This window comes from Dryobates pubescens, chromosome 3 (assembly GCF_014839835.1).
Source record: "Dryobates pubescens isolate bDryPub1 chromosome 3, bDryPub1.pri, whole genome shotgun sequence".
In the NCBI taxonomy this organism is placed as follows: Eukaryota; Metazoa; Chordata; class Aves; order Piciformes; family Picidae; genus Dryobates; species Dryobates pubescens.
In genome coordinates this window covers 17,579,881-17,595,983 of record NC_071614.1, presented here as the reverse complement: position 1 = coordinate 17,595,983, position 16,103 = coordinate 17,579,881, and the positions used below count along the sequence as shown (strand labels likewise).

The 16,103-nt window shown below is 44.8% G+C and overlaps 1 protein-coding gene across 2 annotated transcripts in view; it reads left to right on the top strand.

Moving 5' to 3' along the window:
* CFAP61 (cilia and flagella associated protein 61) overlaps window positions 1–16,103 on the top strand; it is a 126,547-nt gene that overhangs the window by 68,214 nt on the left and 42,230 nt on the right. For both annotated transcript variants that reach the window (XM_054179708.1, XM_054179709.1), the window contains 3 exons: window positions 3,817–3,915; window positions 7,673–7,841; window positions 9,989–10,163. In XM_054179708.1, the coding sequence (XP_054035683.1) occupies window positions 3,817–3,915; window positions 7,673–7,841; window positions 9,989–10,163 (443 nt within the window). The remainder of the gene's footprint in view (window positions 1–3,816; window positions 3,916–7,672; window positions 7,842–9,988; window positions 10,164–16,103) is intronic.

Below are 16,103 nucleotides of genomic sequence, written 5' to 3'. Positions count from 1 at the left end.
CTATTCTATTCTATTCTATTCTATTCTATTCTATTCTTTGGGACAAAGAGAACCCTCTGCCTTTTACAGTGAGGCAAATACCTGGGCACTTTGTGTTTCTGTGCCTTAAACACCCGGTTATTGCCTGCTGGAGCTCTTTCATGGCATCATCTGGTTCTCTCCCATTGTATCCTTTTATCATTGCATCATTCCCTCCCATTATGGGCACCTTCATCCTCACAAAAATTGTCTAGCCATGAGGTCTGTGGTGATGGGTTGCACTTGATGATCTTTGAGGTCTCTTCCAACCTTGGTGATACTGTGAAAAATCTTAAGGTTTGTTCTTGTTGCTGCAGGACAGAGATTTCTCTGACTTTGAATTTTTATTGATGTAAGAATTTATCACAGCTAGGTTTGTAGTGCTGCAAGCAGGCTATTTGTTACCAGTTTTAGAAGGAGCTGGAGCTGCAGTTTTCACAAGCACTCTGCCATGGCAGAGGATAAATTAGGACTTTCCTTTGGGATGTAATTCCAGGTATTAAAGTTACTGCTTAGATATTATGGTCCAGGAGAGAAGTGTACCTGGTTCCCAGTTTTGGTAGCCAGATTAAGTATTCTCTCCTGACACTCTGCATATATTTTAGTTTTTATAAATGGCTTGGGGGGCAAAACCCAAAATCTTCCTTTCACACAGGTTGAAACTCTTTCTGTCCATGGAGACAACTTCACTGCACTTTACTTTGGGTTTTTTTGGTAACAAAAGTGATTTGACTTTTGATTTGTGATAATGAGGGGTTTAGTGAAAGCCATTAATTACATCATGTGTTCAGACAGTTTCTACCACCTAAGCCTCCATCATTACACATTGCACACAAGCTGGGGGGTGGGGAAAAGAGGAATCCAGAAAAACTTGCAAAGGGATATTCCAAACTTTTGGGTCTGTTCCATTGATTTTGGTCACAGAAAAATTGCAATCCTTTTTTCCTCTTGTCTTTTTTTGAGGCCAAGGGTGTTTAGACTGTTGGTGAGTGGGTGTTTTTTTTGGTGGCTGCCCTCTAGAACTGTGCAATGAAACCCAATACCTTTTACTTATTTCCCTAGATACTCTAATCCCTCCCTGCTTTAGCAGTATCTTTGAGCTGTTCTTCCCTTTGTATCCACAGCAACATGAATCCCTGCTGGAATGATTTGCTTCTAAAATGCAGGTGCACTTGTTTAGTGTTGTGTTGGTTCAGGCTCTTAACCTGGAGACACTTTCACCAAATGGGAACCTCTGCTTTTCCCCTGCTTCATGTTAGACATCGTTACATATATTAGGAGCATATAAGACATTCACTCTCCCAACATGCAGATTTTGTTCCTCACAGCCTTTGTTGGTTTTCTCTTATTAGGAGCTTTTAGGCAGCAGTAAGGAAGCAAAAACCATAAAAGCCATGATAAATAAACCATCCTTTTATTAGCCTAGAAGTAATAATGTTATGTAGAGGGAAGGAGAGGATGGTACAGTGTGATAAGGTGCACAACAGTCACTGATCAAAACACCCAGCCCTGTTAGCTGCCTGTAACTGCCTGCATGCCAGTGCCTGATGGTAACAAACAGCTTGCCAAGCTTGTATTTAAGTGCCTGTATATATATTTAACGTCCTAAGGTTGGGCATACCAGCTACAGGTCTGAAATCAACCTTTTGTCATACAAGATACTCAGGATTTTTTTAAATCAGCTTCTGGCAGTTTTCACAAATGCCAGCCTGTGCTTAGACACTTAACAAAAGTGCTGGTTCTTAGCTGAAGAAGAGTTTTACCTGTGTGCTTGAAAAGGTGCCCATTATTTGGATGAACTTGTGCCCAGAGCTCTGTGGCTCCCTGAGGGCAGCCTGCCCAATTCTCCAAGGCATGGGGCAGTGTCAGGTAGCAGCCTTGGGGTCCCCGCAGTTCTGCCTCCAACAGCAGCGTGCCCTTCTGATAGCATTAACCCAGTTCCCTTTGTGCCTTGGTTTTCCTCGATGTGAAACGGGAATCAAAGATACGACTCGTTCCATCACAGTATTCTAAGGAGATGCTAATCAACATTTTGATGCCTGCGAGATTAATGAATGGGAAACATGAATTAATGTTTGGGGCATATGGGAATGCCATGGGAGCACTGAGGTAGAAGTAAATCATTAGTTAGTAAATCGTGCCGAGTGAAAGGTCTGAATTGGAGCCTCACGCTCAATGGGGAAGAACTGAACAAATACCATATGACTGTGGAAATACTGGATGGCTGCATGTGGGCTAAAGAAAAGTAGAGCATCTGCAGCACAAAATAGTATGTGACCAGATCAATACAGTGCATCGTGGTGCAGTCGTGCACAAGAAGCATATTAGCGGTGCCTAGGACCTTCTTTCTGTGGTTTTCCCGGTGCTTGCTTGCAACATTTCCATCCTAAACTTTGTTCATGTGCTTTAAACTCAGGGTTATTGTAGCACCTGGAGCTGGAGACCGGTTGGCAAGAGGCCATGCAGCATGAGCAGAGGTGGTTTCAGCCCTGAGCTGAAAAGGAGCTTGGTTGCAATGAGGGCAGGCAGGGTAGGAGAATGTCTGGGTTGTTTATGTACTGTTGCAGCAATTTTACTCATAATTACATGCAAATTAACTGCTAAGGAGTCACATTACTCAGGTGTAGAAAGTTATTGTAATTGTCCCTCCGCATTTGCTCCCCACTAGAAGTGCTCCATGAGTGCAGATGGTAGTCTGTACGCTCTAAATTCAGGTTAGCCTGTAGGGCTAACTCTCATCTACGTGAAGAGACCACTCTGTGTCACTCAGCTGGCTTAATGTGGCCACAAATGAAGAGCAAATTCTATTTACAACCACCTCTGCAGAGTGACCTTAATTTAAAGGAGAATCAGGCCCATAATCTGTATAAATATATGCCCTCTGTTACATTAAGGTTATTTATTACATTGCACTCAGCCTGAGTATGCATGGAGATTTACCATAGATAATCCATAATCCAGAATTAAACTATTAATATGCATTTTGAGAGGGGCAGCCATAACCTTGAAATTCCTTGGTTTAAGACTGACCTTTAACTTTGTTTGAGTATATTTTTAAAAGGTATGAATAACAAATTAACAGCGGTTGGTAGAAAACATTCTGATTCCTTCCTACCATTTGCATCAATCCACACTTAACTCACAGAAAGCCTGGAAGATTAGAAGGCTTAATCACTCCTAATATTTATTTGTTTTTAAATGTCAGATCACATTTAGTTCAACATACTGTCAGTCTTGTTTCCCCTCCAGCACTCTGGCATTAGAAAGTACAGTGGAAAGCATTCTTCTTTTTTGTGTCCACAGACATTGTCTCAGCAAAGTGACAGAACACTTGGTACCTGGCCTGGGTAAAGGGATTGCTTTCTGTATCCTCCTGAATATGGAATTAAAGTCTGTGCTGTTCCTTTGATTTGTCCTCCTAAGTTGAGCAGAGCCGTTGCAGGAAGCAGATGAATTAAGCAGCTGTCAGGAATTCTTTCCTGCAGCTTAGGGAAGATGAGCTATGAACAGCAAAGCTGTTTGAGCAAAGGCTTGGTGGGCTTGCGGTGTCTTTTGTAGTCATGGGAGGTAACCTTAGGGACAGCTTGTTGGTTGCATGCTGGAGTCTTAAACATCTCTGTCAGGACCGAGACAGTGCTGTGGTGGATGTTGTACAGCTGGAAAGTCCCAGTGCTGCACTGAGCTGTGACCGCTGTGTATGACTGTATGTTGAAATGCATTCACCTTGTGCTGGTACCAAACAGAGCCTCAGCAAACTTACACTGGTTCCACTATGACAGTTTGTTCTTCTTTCCACAGTCCACATCTGAAGTTCAACAACCTGACCTTGATTTCAATTCATGGCCTTCCAGGAAAAGACCTGCCTGGCTCCAAACACAGAAGATTTTTAATTAACAGGTTTGATTTAATATCTGAATGCTTCCATAGCTTCAAAGGGAAAACACTTCATATCTCTTTGTGAGCTTGTCTTAAATTTTAGGTAGCTATATGGACAGATAGCTTCAAAATAATCCAGTCTGTCTGTACAAGGTGCATTCACCTGCAAAATGAGCTGAATGAAATGTTGCTGAAGCAGTAAGCAGGACAGCAATCCATTGCATTGTACCAGGGCACTGCCTCTGCTTTCCAAGACTTTTTAGATTGTTCAGAGCTCCAAGTTGAAGAGGAATTTTGAAATAGTTTTTGGGTTTTAGCTTCCATGAGTTTTGTTCCAAATGATTTTGAACAAATGAAAATGTAAGAACTGAGATTAGCAGTGGACTGTGGAAGTCTATCTCCAGTCCCACCCAGGTCCTGTTCCCTGAGCTGGCAGAGCCGTGGCTCTGGTGCCAAAGAGCTGAAGGGAAAGGTGTGAAAGGTAGCCATGATGTGTCTAGTGAGTGGTTGGACATTTCTTGTTTGCTGATACATAAAATACCTTCCTGTTAGTAGGATAAAATCTTACCTCATTAAAAGGCACATTATGTAATTCTCACTTAAATTGAGTCTGTTTTGATGGGTTTGCTTTTTACCTTGGAGTAGTGACTGGAAATCCTCACTGTAGACAGGAGACATAGAATTAAATTCATAGATTCACAGATTCATTTTGTAGTTTGGCTTGGAAGGGACCTTGAAGATCATCTAATTCTAACCCCCCTGCCATGGGCAGGGACACCTTCCACTAGCCCAGGTTGCTCATTCTCATCCAACCTTGCCTTGAACACCTCCAGGGTGAGGGCAACCTGTTGTAGTGTCTCACCACCCTCACTGTAAAGAATTTCGAATCTCCTGTCTAAATCTGCCCTCCTCGAGCTTCAATCCATTCCCTCTCATCCTATCACTGCAAGCCTTTGTCAAAAGTCCCTCCCCAGCTTTCTTCTAGGCCCCCTTCAGGTACCAGAGGGCTGCTGTAAGGTGTCCCTGGAGTCTCCTCCAGGCTGAGCATCTCAGGCTGAACCAGTTGCTTTGAATAGCTGGGGAATGAACTTTTTCTAACTTACATAGATTTAGCATGTGACTGTTTGAAACCTGCATGTTATTTTTCACCAGAACTCTTACTTGGTATGTGCAAGTGCACTAAAGGACAAGAGGAGGCTCAGGGGAGACCTATTGCTCTCTACAACTATCTGAAGGGAATTTGTAGACAGGCAGGGGCTGGTCTCTTCTCCCAGGCAACCAGCACCAGAACAAGATGACACAGTCTTGAACTGTGCCAGGGGAGGTTTAGGCTGGAGTTTAGGAAGAAATTCTACACAGAGAGAGTGATTGCCCATTGGAATGTGCTGCCCAGGGAGGTGGTGGAGTTACCATCACTGGAGGTGTTTAGGAGGAGACTTGATAGGGTGCTTAGTTGCATGGTTTAGTTGATTAGGTGGTGTTGGTTGATAGGTTGGACGCGATGATCTCGAAGGTCTCTTCCAACCTGGTCTGGTCTGGTCTATTCTATCCTATCCTATCCTATCCTATCCTATCCTATCCTATCCTATCCTATCCTATCCTATCCTATCCTATCCTATCCTATCCTATCCTATCCTATCCTATCCTATTCTATTCTATTCTAAAAGCTTGACCTAGTTGAGGATGCCCCTGCTTACTGCAGAGGGGGTTGGACTAGATGACCTTCAGAGGTCCCTTCCAACCCAGACCATTCTATAATGCTATGATTCTATGAAAACAAGTCAATGTCTGCTTGCTGAACCTTAAACACAAAGTTTCTTTGAAGACATGAAAATGGTTTTGACGTGAACATGTTTAAAACCTACCTTCTCATTTGGTATTTTGCCCTGTCAAGGAATTTATTTTTATAAATGGTTACCTAAATTCCCTTTTTATTGTAGAAAAGGCTGTGCTTAAATACAACCCTAGCAAATGAGGGGAGTGTGTGCTGACATAAAAGCATGTGGCTCTTTTTTTCCAAAGTATACTGTAAAAAAAAAAAGAGTTGCAGTAACAAAGCAGCTTTCCTGATGGAAAGTTGCAGTTCCTAGCTGCCTCACCAGAATTAGCCCTTAAAATTTGAACGCAGATTGAGGGTGAAAATTGAACTCTGCAGGGCATTATTTTTGAAAGCATCCCTGTGAGTTTGGAGTGTCAGTCTCCTGGGAGCTATGCACCTCAATTATAAAGGTGCTTTTGAAAACCCTCCTCTGTCCTTGATGCCCATTTTATTTATAGATTTCTGCATGATTACAGTTCAGAACTGTCAGTGGGTTTCTTCCCTTATTTATTTGCCTCTGGTATTTGTGAGTGCAGAGGATGCAGAGCACCTCAGAAAGCCTCATCAGTCAGTCCTGAAATTCTTCAGTTCGTCCAAGCAGCTTTATTTGCCTCTGTGGCATCTTGTATGACAGTGTGGGGAACTCAATAACAACAACTAACATGTAGCATTGTACTGAAAAAACCTAATTTAACAGAATTTTTTCCTGGTTCTCAGTCTCAGGAAGGTGTGGAGTGGAGTCTAGCTGGATTTGCAGAATGGTCAGCAGCACGTTTTGTGTTTTGATAGCAGGCTGTTGCAAGATCCAGTGGTGCTCAAGCATCACAACAGACCTTATGGAAGATGTTCTCTCTTTGCTCTTCACACATTTTATAATGGTGTGTCTATGGCACATCTATGTGGAAACATTTTATCTTCAGAAATCTTTGTCTTGCCAGAATTCTATTAAGCAGAGAGGGTGGTAGAAATGCAATAATAAAGAAGCATTCTGGGGTTTGCTTAGTTGTGTGTGGGGAGAGGGCCATACTCTGACTCACAAAAGATCTTTGGAAATAATTTTCAATTTCCTTACTGAGGCATTAAAAGAGGTTTTGTTCCATTCAGGTTTTGCTTCAAATTTGGCTCTTTAAATAGGAGCCTGCAGATCTTTAATACTTTCTTCCTGCACAGGGATACATAGGATACTTTACACTGAAAATAGATTGCGACACTGGATGGCAGAGAGTGTATCATAGAATCATAGAATGTTAGGGGTTGGAAGGGACCTCCAGAAATCATTGGGACTAACCCCCTTGCCAAAGCACGATCACCTAGGGCAGGTCACACAGGAACACATCCAGGCTGAACATTTATAGAGAAAGAGACTCCACAACCTCTCTGGGCAGCCCGGTCCAGTGCTCCATCACCCTCACAGTAAAGAAGTTTCTCCTCATGTTGAGGCAGAACTTCCTGTGTTCTAGCTTATATCCACTATTCCTCTTCCTATTACTGGGTAAAGAAGAGCAAGTGGTGCCTTCATTGCATTTATGTCTCACCATAGTCACTGCTGGTGAAGTTGAGCACCAAATGAAGTAAAAAAGGGGGGGAAAAGCTTAATAAGGGAGTTTTATATAGAGGGAAGAAGTAGACTGTTAAAATATTTTCTTTGCAGGTACAAAACTCTTCTCCTCTCATCAGCCTGCAGAGCAAAGGCAGAGTGAAGCCCACCTTTCTGACTTTGTTTTTACATTACATGGTTGTGTGGCCCAGCACTGGCAGGGATTGTTTGGGTTTAGCAGAAAGTTGTCAGTTTGTAACCAAGTATTTCACAATGACTAATCTCTTCCTCTGGGCTGCCATAAACTCACAGCGAGGGAACAGGTTTGAACCACTGGGGGACTTGGGCTGACCCACCAGATGTCTAATTAATGCCTGCTGTCAGCTGCCAAAATGTCACTTACAGATATTCTTTCTTCACAGCCACTGTTTTAATGATGAAGATTATGCACAGATGTCACTTTGTTCCTGGGTTAAGGTGGTGGTTGGTAAAATGACCAGCATCAATCGCCCTGCCAAATACGTGGTGGTGTCCAAGGAGATAAAGGTACCATACGACTACCTTGTTCTCTGCACGGGGCAGAAATACCAGGTGAGGTCATGTGCAGGGTGAAAACCAGAGTAATATAGTCAGATTTCACAGTGAACAGACTTTCTGTGATAGGCACAGCAGCAGAGTGGTCCTTAGCAAGTGTACAACCAGAAAGTTTGCAGCTCTCCCGTGTGGCTGGTTGGGCTATTTCAGTGCTGAGGTAGATGAGAGGTTTTGCAAAGGTTTCTACCCGCAAAGTCACTGCTCAGTATCAGATGTCAAGCAAAGCTGGCAGTATTTTTGCTACCATGACCATTAAACCTGCTGAAGATAGGCCCAACTGACATGTGGCCCCAGCCACAGGAGACTTAACTCCAGCTGGTCTAGCACCATTTGACCTAGTTTGGGCAATGGAGAGGATTCCTTATCAAAGTAATTACTCCTCTCACATGCTGACTGTGCCTGGGCATGCACGTGGTGCTGTATGTTATTGTAGCGCTCATTATGTTTCCAGAGAGATGGAAGCAGACCTTTAGTTACATGTGAAATGAAGCTCACTTTCAGCCCTTCAGGCTCAGCTTCCACTCAGGCATCCCAGGCAGGATTCATCTGTTCTCGTGTATCATCATGTGGCCTTCAAGCTCTGTGAACCAAGTGGCCGCCGAACGTGTAGCCCTGCTGCCTGCAGTGATTTTGCCTTACTAATTGGGTTTGGAAAGGAATAGCAAGCCAAGGCAGTTTGTCTTTAAAATCAGGAGATGGAGCTGAGCGTGTGTTTGAGCAGGTTTTAACAGTGCTGTTCACCACAGGTCACAAATGTGAATGTGCAGTGAGATCTGGACTGCCCCAGATTTTCCCTAATCACTTTTCAGAGTAGAGTCACACCCCAAACAACAACTCATGTTCCCTGTTCAAGCAGGGATAAAACAAAAGCTGAATTATGGTCTGCAGGACTTAAAATGCTCCTAGAAAAAGGAGTTTGGAGGTAACTCTGGCTTGCAAAATACATTATGGGAAGTAACTATGCTGGAGGAGAAAGATTGAAAAAGCAGGGGAAGACTTAGAGAAGAAAACCTAATGCCATCTATTCTCACTCTTAAGTTCTACAAAAAATAAGAAGGAATCATTTTTAACATCTGACTTCTCTTCTATTACACAGAGCTGTAGTCTGCCCTCCCTATAAGTTGTCCCCTATTTGGTAAGCAGTCAGATTAATGCCTAGTAAAACATTATTCATTATGATTAAGAGGATTTACTGGCTGGGTAACATCAATATTTTGATGTCATGCCTGTCTTTTTACAACCAAATAGTCTCTCTGTTGACCCAACTGGCAGTGAGAACATTGTTCAGGATGATAATCACTGATGCTGTAGAAGCCATAGATGAGATTCCTTTTTTTCCCCCCTATATCATTCAGACTGAGCTTGTCACTGTAAAGTAGCACTTTAGTGAATCCTGGTATTTTAGGAGTCTGTCAGGTTTTAGCCCCCTCTCTGGGACAAAATCTCTCATGTTTCAGGAGGTTGTTTTTTGTTGACAAGACACAGAGGCAGACTTGCTACAGAAAGTTTCAAGAGTTATTTAAATGTCAGTGTTACTGAAATGACTGCAGGGATCCTTCAGCTGTGTATCTGTGCACTTCTGCAGCTGGCTGTGGAGTCCTTTTCATTGGTGCTTTGCCTGGTTTGTGGCTGAGTTGCTCTGGCACTGCTGTTTAACAAGCATGGAATACTTAAATACATGTGTGTGCCTCTGTGTGTACTCAGACTAGCATGAATCTGTCTTCTCTGTGGCCACTGGCTGGGTTTGCTACTTCTGAGTGTTAGGAAAAGTTAGGATGCAGGAAGATAGAAACCTATAGGTAGTCAAATCATAGAATTGTTAGGAATGGAAGGGACCTCAAGGATCATCTAGTTCCAGCCCTCCTACCATGGGCAGGGACGCCTCACACTAGATCAGGCTGCTCAGAGCCACATCCAGCATGGCCTTAACAACCTCCAGGGATGAGGCTTCTACCACCTCCCTGGGCAACCTGTTCCAGTGTCTCACCACCCTCATGGTGAAGAAATTGTTCCTAACATCCAATCTGAAGCAAGATGTGGCATTGCTGCTGCACACTTTGTGTCTTTTTTTTTTCTTTCTTTGTGGTTAAATCTTAACAGGTCCATGCTGTATATTCATTCACTCATTGACCCATTTCTTCCAGGTCCTGTCTCCCACTGGAGCAGACATCAGTAAACTCCCAACTAACAGGGAAGTCCTCAGTAACTGGCCACAGAGGTACACAGGGAAAGTCCCTTTCAATCACTTTACCCTCAATGATGACCAGGATTGCTTAAAGGCGCTGCAGTGGCTGAAGGAGAACGCTGTCAGCTCAGAAGGTAAACATTTCCCTAACACACAAACACACAGAAATGTTTTCTGGGCCTATTGTTTCCCTTAATACTATGGTATAATTGATGGCTGATTAGTTCTAACAAAGTCTTTCATCTGCTGTTCTTTCTTTTCCAGATTAATCTACAATTTGTTGTCATTTTTGATACCCAGCATATTTAGCTAGGAAAGAGAGGCTTGAGAAAGATTAATTAACTATAATTATTATATGAAACAAAATGAGTCCCTAATGCAAATCTGGCTGATGTCATTAATTAGCCAATTAAATAATAATTTAATTAGTGAATGGGGGGGGGGGGTTCCTGCTGTGTAGGGGGAAAAAACCCCAGGTTTGAGGTGTAATACAAAGAAATTTGGAAGTGATTTCTTTCACTGTCTGTCAGCTTTGTATTTGGTTGCATCAGCCACAGATACTCACACAGAACTGCAGGCTCATGGTATTTTCTTTTTAACCCTTGAAATCAAGCAGCTGTATTTCCTCAGCCTCTTCACTACGTTGTTCATATATTCATTAGTTCATTCCCTGAATGTGCAATGCTGCTGGAAAGATCTGGAGTCACTCAGGCTTCCCAGTCAAACTTTCCACTACAGAAAAAGACACCAAACACTACATGAATTCATGTGTCATCAGTTCTGTGGGCAGAGTTCAGAGCAGGAAAGCTCTTTGTGGGAAGTCCCTGTTGAATGAGTGCAACAACAGGAGTTTCCTAGAGGTTCAGGCTATCTGCCTTATTCATAAAGAACGTAACAGGAATGTTTGGTGCGGTGGGCTACAAGGTTCATGTCCTTCTTGGTGGAGCTTTGGGGAATTTATCAAGAAAAGTCTCTTTATCATCCTCCACATCTTGCTGTGGTGAGGACAGGAGACAAGAAACATGATAGTGTTTGCACTCACATTTTCCTCCAACAGCTTCCTGGCCTTGGGCATGTAAACAGAGCCTCTTTAGCAGCCTCTCGCCTGGTTTCCAGCTGACACCTGGCCCTGCTTGCACAGCTTTACCTGATGGCCAGCTGATGGGCACAGCTGCATTTGCACAGACAGATGAGGTGGTTAATTTTCCTCATTGCTGCTACTTGTCTTCTATGTAAATCCCTGCAATGCCCAGTCCTGGAATGTGCTCATGTACACCTGTGCAGAAATGTGGCCTGCCAGCTAGCCACTAGCTAAGGCACCCAGGAGAATCACTCTTCAGGCCAACAGCAGGGTTACAGCTCCTCATCTGCTTTGGGATGAATGCGCCTCTATTAATACTAAATTAATGCTGCATTAATCATAGTTTCATTGTTGCTGCTGACTGTAGTTGCAGGGTAAAGCTGGCTATCTTAGATGCTGTCCTGTCTTCAATTACAAGTTAAATCCCCAGCCTCCTTGGAGGCTGGTCCACAGGGACTCTTTGGAGATGTGGTCTATAGGAGATGTGATACCTTCCCTCTTTCCCTCACCCTGCCTCTGGCCCCAGTTCCCTTCTGTTGCTCTTTCCACTTCATGCTGCTGCCTCTGCAGGTGCAAGCTAGAGTGTCCATCTGGGGAAGTCTTTCTCCATCCATCTCCATTTCTGTTCTTCCTCACTCTGCTTCTTTTTGTAGCCATATTCTTACAACCATTCTTTCACACTTGATCACAGCTATATCCAAGGTCCCTGCTCTTTCTGAAAATCAGTCTGCTTCTGAGCACATCCCCTGTTTTGGAGACAGTTCAACAGGCTCACGGAGATGCAGAGGCAAGGCTTCTGTGGACTTCAGCAACAGATCTGGATGTCTATCAGCTCTCTGCAAGCCATGCTACACTCTGTTAGGATGAGCAAAGTTTTATGCTTGTGTTTACATTTCAGCTCTGACATTCCCCAGATCCTAGGTTTGCCTCCAACAAACTGCATATCACACTTCATCTCATCAAAACTGTATTGGTTGTCAGATTCCTGCTAACCTGCTTCAAGCTGTTAGAATCCAAACCATTTTAGGATTAGCTTCTGTTCAGAGGAAATGAAGGGGCTGGCAAAGATGTTTTCTGCTGGTTGTTGTGGCTGCATGGAAATAGGCATTTCATCCTCCAAATTCAGATACTTCTCAGCTGATACTTGATTGTTTTTCTCCATACAACTTTGTTCTGCTTGTGCTCCTCTCACTCAGCCACTTGCTATGTTTATCAGAAGTAGCCTGCAGCCTGCTGCGCTGAGCCCCACCCTCCTGATTTGCCACTGGGTGAGCCCTTCCAGGGTGCCATGTAGCCAGCCCAGGGGTGGGGACAGGGACCCGCTCCCCCCAGTACCCAGCATGATGGGTGCATGGAGCTACCTGGTCTGGGGAGAAAAGCCCAGGATGGGGGAGAGCAAATGTGCTTTCAAGACCACCTGTAGGTCTAGAGGGTTTTTAAGAGAACTGTTAATCACTGAGCTTCACAATGTGAGTCTTATTAGCCTAATTGGATGAAATCTTCCTTTAGTGGCACTGATTCTCAGAGTAGCTGTTAATTAAGAATTAAGGTAGGGTTTTTAATTGCTTCCCTTCCCTGTGAGCACTGGGTACTACTTTGTTCTGGATGAAATCAGTGGATGCTTTTTGGGGGTGGAAGGCAGAGCCAGGCTGGGTGTGCATGCTGGCAGGAGGCACTGGTGAAAGTGTTGGAGCTTCAGCAGTGACTGTGCCACCAAGGATGGGCAGCAGCCTGGGCACTACAGCCTTCCCAGAATCACAGGTTGGAAGGGACCTCTGAAGATCACCTAAGCCAGCTAGATCATCTAGTTCCTTCTCAGGCTCCTCCTTGCCTAAGGTGGCTGGCACTCAGTAGCAAGAGTTGCTCGAGGAGCCTGTGGAGAAGTAGTGAGGCAGCTCTGCTGCTGCTAGCTCCTGCAGTGTGCTCCCCAAGCTGGGTGGTGCTGGTGGCTCCAGAAAGCCCTCCTGCTGCTGGGGGCTGGGGCAAGCAGCAGCCCCAAAGGCTGCAGCTTCCCTGATGAAACCCAGCCGCCTAATGCATGTAACCTATTACAACTGTAATTGTGACTAATTGAAATTCATCTCCTATTAGCTCTGCACTTTCCATGAAAATAAAAAGTAGGATGGGAGTAGAGCTAAGGAACAAAACTGCTTTAATGGCCCAAAATGGAGCAATTATTTTTTTCTCTTTACCTAAACATAGTTTACTGCCTTATTAAAAGCATGTTTGTAGAAATACTCTGGCATTAAAATTCCAGTGCATGAATCACCAGCCTGAGCCCCCCATGCTTCAGCTAATGCTGGTTTTCTCCTCTAGCTTTTGCAAACTAGGAAGATTCAGGTCATGGTGGGGTCAGTGAAATCTTGTGCTTCCACTTGTGGAAAATGAATGAGCCTGCTCTGCAGCAGAATGCTGACATTCTAGTAATAAATGTTCCAACTACTCTAGCGCTCTTTATTTATGGCTGCTTTTTTTTTCCCGTGGAAGGTTATGATGTTTACTCACAGATAGATACATTTTCCTGTAGTTAAATAATAAAAGCGTCCTGAGGAACTGCTCTCTGTCCAGGGAACATAATTTCAGTCCATAATGAATATCTGTGGTTCCCAGGCTACTAGCCCTGTAATCTAAAAAGCCACTAAAATTGTAATAAGCAGACACCGTAAACTGTTGATTTACAAGGGGTCAGTGAAGGAGCATTGCCTTCCCTCAGCTAATGCAGTTGTGTTTAATATTACAATATAAACCAAGAATGTTAATTTTCCCTCAGAAGGGCAGGGCTTGAATCTGATCTCGTACACGCCAAGATGCCAACATGTAACGCAGTAACCGCAGCGTGCTCTGAGGAAGCCGCTGCTGCCAAAGGCTGAGCATCACCCGCTTGGCCAAACTTGCTCGCCTGAGAGTCAGAATGAAATTTGGCTAGGCCATGCTTTCCCTAGGTTCATAGAATGGTTTGTGTTGGAAGGGACCTTAAAGATCATCCGGTTCCAACAACCCTGCCATCGGCAGGGACACCTTCCACTAGCTCAGGCTGCTCAAGGCCTCATCCAGCCTGGCCTTGAACACCTCCAGGGAGGAGGCATCCATGACCTCACCACCCTAACTGTAAAGAATTTCTTTCTAATCTCCAGTCTAAATCTGCCCTCCTCAAGCTTCAATCCTTTCCCTCTCATCCTATCACTAGAAGCCCTTGTCAAGAGTCCCTTTGCAGCTTTCATGCAGGCCCCCTTCAGGTACTGGAAGGTCTCCTTTCCCTGGAGTCTTCTCTTCTCCAGGCTGAACAGCCCCAACTCTCTCAGCCTGTCCCCACAGGGGAGGCTCTCCAGCCCTCTGATCATCTTCATGGCATCCTCTGGACCTGCTCCAACAGTTTCATGTCCTTCTTACGCTGGGAACACCAGAACTGGACACAGTACTCCAGGTGGGGTCTCACCAGAGCACAGGGACAGAATCTCCTTCCTCATCCTTCTTTTGATGCAGTCCAGGACAGGGCTGCCTTCTGGGCTGTAAGTGACCATGGTCAACTGACATTGAGTTTTTCAACTGAAACCTCCAAGTCCCTCTTTGTGAGACTGCTTCATTCCCCTTCCCCAGCCACTGCACCCTCCTCAGCTGCTTATGTTTTTCTCTTCCTGCTAATTGAAAATGTGTAAAGGTAATGGCTAATGGCATGGCATTTAACAAGTCCAAGTGCCGGGTGCTGCACTTTGGCCACGGCAACCCCATGCAGAGCTACAGGCTGGGGTCAGAGTGGCTGAGAGCTGCCAAACAGAGACGGACCTGGGGGTGATGATTGACACCCGCCTAAACATGAGCCAGCAGTGTGCCCAGGTGGCCAAGAGGGCCAATGGCATCCTGGCCTGTATTAGGAATAGTGTGGCCAGCAGGAGCAGGGAGGTCATTGTGCCCCTGTACTCTGCATTGGTTAGGCCACACCTTGAGTACTGTGTCCAGTTCTGGGCCCCTCAGTTTAAGAAGGACATCAAGACACTTGAACGTGTCCAGAGAAGGGCAACAAGGCTGGGGAGAGGCCTTGAGCACAAGCCCTATGAGGAGAGGCTGAGGGAGCTGGGATTGTTTAGCCTGGAGAAGAGAAGGCTCAGGGGTGACCTCATTGCCCTCTACAACTACCTGAAAGGTGGTTGTAGACAGGAAGGGGTTGGTCTCTTCTCCCAGGCAACCAGCACCAGAACAAGGGGACATAGTCTCAAGCTGTGCCAGGGGAGGTTTAGACTCGAGGTGAGGAAAAAGTTCTTCACTGAGCAAGTCATTCGTCATTGGAATGTGCTGCCCAGGGAGGTGGTGGAGTCACTGTCCCTGGAGGTGTTCAAGGGGAGATTGGACATGGCACTTGGTGCCATGGTCTAGTTGTGAGGTCTGTTGGGACAGGTTGGACTTGATGATCCTTGGGGTCTCTTCCAACCTTGGTTATACTGTGATACTGTGATACTGTAATGCAGGGCTATCAGCATCCACCTGCTGTGTACTTACCTGCACCATTAGCACATTAGATGACTGATAATGAGTATATCCAAGTTTGTGGTCACCACTGGTGCTGCTCATTTACTTCTTGCCTTATACCTGGCTGCAGTAGTGCAAAAAACACAAAGAATCAGCCTTGTGTCTTCCTTCTTTTTTTGGCTTTCTCATGAGAGCAGTACAGCCTGCAGATAGGTGTCCTGTGAGGCATGAGCAATGGAAAGGGTTCTGGCTTGGAAAGTCAGCTTGGCCATGCACACCTTGGGTGGAATTTCCATTATCACACATTATACAGAGCCTGTGTTATATTCCTGAGAGCAGTAAGAGGAATGCTTTTGCAGGTGAAATTGTTCTGTCCCCCTGGTTGTTGATGTGAATAGCCAAAGTATGTGTTCCATCATTTCACAGATTGCATTGGGTTGGAAGGGACCCTCAAAGGCCATCTTGTCCAAACCTCCTGCACTCCTGCCCAGTCTGATCTTGAATGTCTCCAGGGACAGGGCTTCAACCA